Source organism: Stegastes partitus, unplaced genomic scaffold (assembly GCF_000690725.1).
Source record: "Stegastes partitus isolate 25-593 unplaced genomic scaffold, Stegastes_partitus-1.0.2 Scaffold710, whole genome shotgun sequence".
Lineage (NCBI taxonomy): Eukaryota > Metazoa > Chordata > Actinopteri > Pomacentridae > Stegastes > Stegastes partitus.
In genome coordinates, this window is record NW_007578441.1 from 109,403 (window position 1) to 111,908 (window position 2,506).

The 2,506-nt window shown below is 47.5% G+C and overlaps 1 protein-coding gene across 2 annotated transcripts in view; it reads left to right on the forward strand.

The window, feature by feature from the left end:
- samd11 (sterile alpha motif domain containing 11) overlaps positions 1 to 2,506 on the forward strand; it is a 54,813-nt gene that overhangs the window by 42,388 nt on the left and 9,919 nt on the right. For both annotated transcript variants that reach the window (XM_008291024.1, XM_008291025.1), the window contains exon 7: positions 1,844 to 1,997. In XM_008291024.1, coding sequence (XP_008289246.1) covers positions 1,844 to 1,997 — 154 coding nt within the window. The remainder of the gene's footprint in view (positions 1 to 1,843; positions 1,998 to 2,506) is intronic.

Sequence of the window (2,506 nt, forward strand, 5' to 3'; positions counted from 1 at the left end):
GCGGAGCGGCCAGGCGCTGTGTGGTGCAGCTCTGGGAGGCTGTGGGGGTGTATATATTTTGTGTGTCGAGGCGAGGCGAGGCGAGGCGAGGAGGGGAGGGGAGGCGGAGGGCGACTGACTATTCGCGTGTGTTTGTTTGTTCCATTTTTCAAGCTGGCGGCCTGCATGCGTGCTCATCTATGCGGACTGAATTTGGGTTTGTTTGTGTGAATATGTCTGCTAATTTGTGCGCCTATATGTGTATGCGAGGCGAAGGGAGGCCAGTGGTGCAGTATGAATGCACTCAGCGAGCCGCGGCTGTTCTCCGACAGCACACAGAGTAATTAGCCACACAGGACCGGGGAGAGTTAACTAGGCCTCAGCCTCCTCCCTTCCTCCATCCATCCATCTATCCATCTCCACCTCAGCCTGTCCTCTCCTGTCTCCCCGCCTGCTCTCTTTAACCCCGTCACTCTCAATATGTTTGTTAGAGTGAAGAAAAATAAAAAGAGGTGCTAATGAGGGAAAGCATGTTACAGTACCCCTTCCATTGTCCAAATTAGAGAATGCACGAGGAAACGGGCAAGTGACAAAGAGTGGAGCAAAACCTGATCGCACCTGTATGTACTTAAATGGCCGAAAGTATGTGGACATTTTTGTGAGACACGTTTTAATGTGTTGTCCAAGCTTTCCACTCCCTATATGAGGCATATATTGTTTTGTTTTGACAATAGATTGTTTCAGTGTGGCGACGTTTTTGTTTACCTGACCAAATCTCTTGTCACCATGCTGCAAGCTCTCAAGGAAAAACCTTCCCAGATGAATGCAGGCTGTTGTAGCGGCACATAAATGCCCATGAATTTGAAATAAAACACCCAGCAATGTCATGTGGGTGTAAAGTCCACATACTTTAGACTATGTAGTGCACATGTGTGTCCAAAGTCTCTACCAACCACCCATGAAATACACAGAACCTCAGAAAACGAAGACATGAAAGTGTAGTAAGTACAAACCGAAGAGAAAATTAAAATCAAGATAATTGGTGAGTAAAAGCAAAAAAAAAAAAAAAAAAAAAGAGAGAGAGAAAGAGGGAGAGAGAGGAGGGCAAACACATGGAGTTAGAGATGGAAGCTCTCCCCTCTCTCCCTCTCCAACTCTCTCTGTGGCTCACCTTTCCATCGACCCCTCATCATTGATTATCTGGGGCCCANTTTTTTTTTTTAATTTCTCCCAGATCCACCTGTTTATTTTGTTCTCACATTTGCTCGAAAGCGGTCAGCTCACTTCCAAAAGCGTGACAGATGGATTTGAACACTGTGTGCTAATTTCATACACCTCTGCCAAAATGTCTGTTTGGTTTATCTTTGTTCACCATGTGTGTGTGTGCATTCATGTACATACGGGCGTCTTCATGTGTACATGGGTGGGATTAGAAAATGCATGGCCATCATTTTCAGTATTAATGTGAGGAATGAGGCGAATTGAGTTTTTAAAATGACTTATTGGGTGTTTTTATGAGCTGTCTGCATTTAGGCCTTACATCCATCACTACAGGACAATAAATATCTTTTAAAAGTGTGCTTCACTTCCTTCTACTGTTGCTAATCCTGTAACAAGAAGCCATCAACTGTTAGGTGGTGAATATATAATTAGCAGAATTTTCTGTTAATATCATAACATAGACATGATGCTAACGTTGTTTTTATCTTCTCTGTCCCTCCCTTCTCTCTGCTTCCCTTCTCTCCATCCATCTTTTCTTTCATGTTTGTCTCAACTATTTATCCCTCATCACCCTTGTCCTGTCGACGCCATCTTCTCGTCTCTTTGCCTCCGCTGTGCTTTCCCTATTTTGATCCTCATGCAGACATACTGCGTGCTCGCCAGGAGGCGTTGGCTGCGGCGGTGAGGAATCCAGCGGCCTTAGAAGCTCACCTGCCTTCGGCGGGCAGCTCTTCTTCATCCAGCCAGAGACGTAAACAGGGTCTGCCGCAGCACCGGGACGCGCATTACACCGACAGGTAAAAACAGATCCAAGCACACGCTCGCTCGATCTCAACGTCAAACCTTTGCCGTAGTTAGGTGTTCGAGCTGCATCCTGCCCTGATTGCAGTACCAGCATTATTCATCATCATTATTAAAAAACCAACACCCACATCCTCGGCACACATGCGAGTTTACGGAGTTAATCACCTGCCAGTTTGCATCAGCACACCACTGCGCCTTTCCTCTCCATTCTCGCACCCATTCCCAGCTTCCTCGGCAAGATCGGATCTCTCGTGTTTTTCAGCGTGCTGCAGTGTGCGAGCATGTGCATCTCCACATACATGGCTAAACTAAGGATCCAATAACCTCTTGGCTACCACTGTGGAGTTGCACGCCTGCACGCCAGCTCTTCCTCCCTCCTCTTCCCCCCGCCAGCGCTGGCCCCTGCGCCTCCCAAACAAAGCCGGGGGCAGCGGGAGTGGGCGGGTAATTGCTTGTCGATTATTTATGTGGCGCGGGGAGAGGTGGGGGATCGATAATGGGC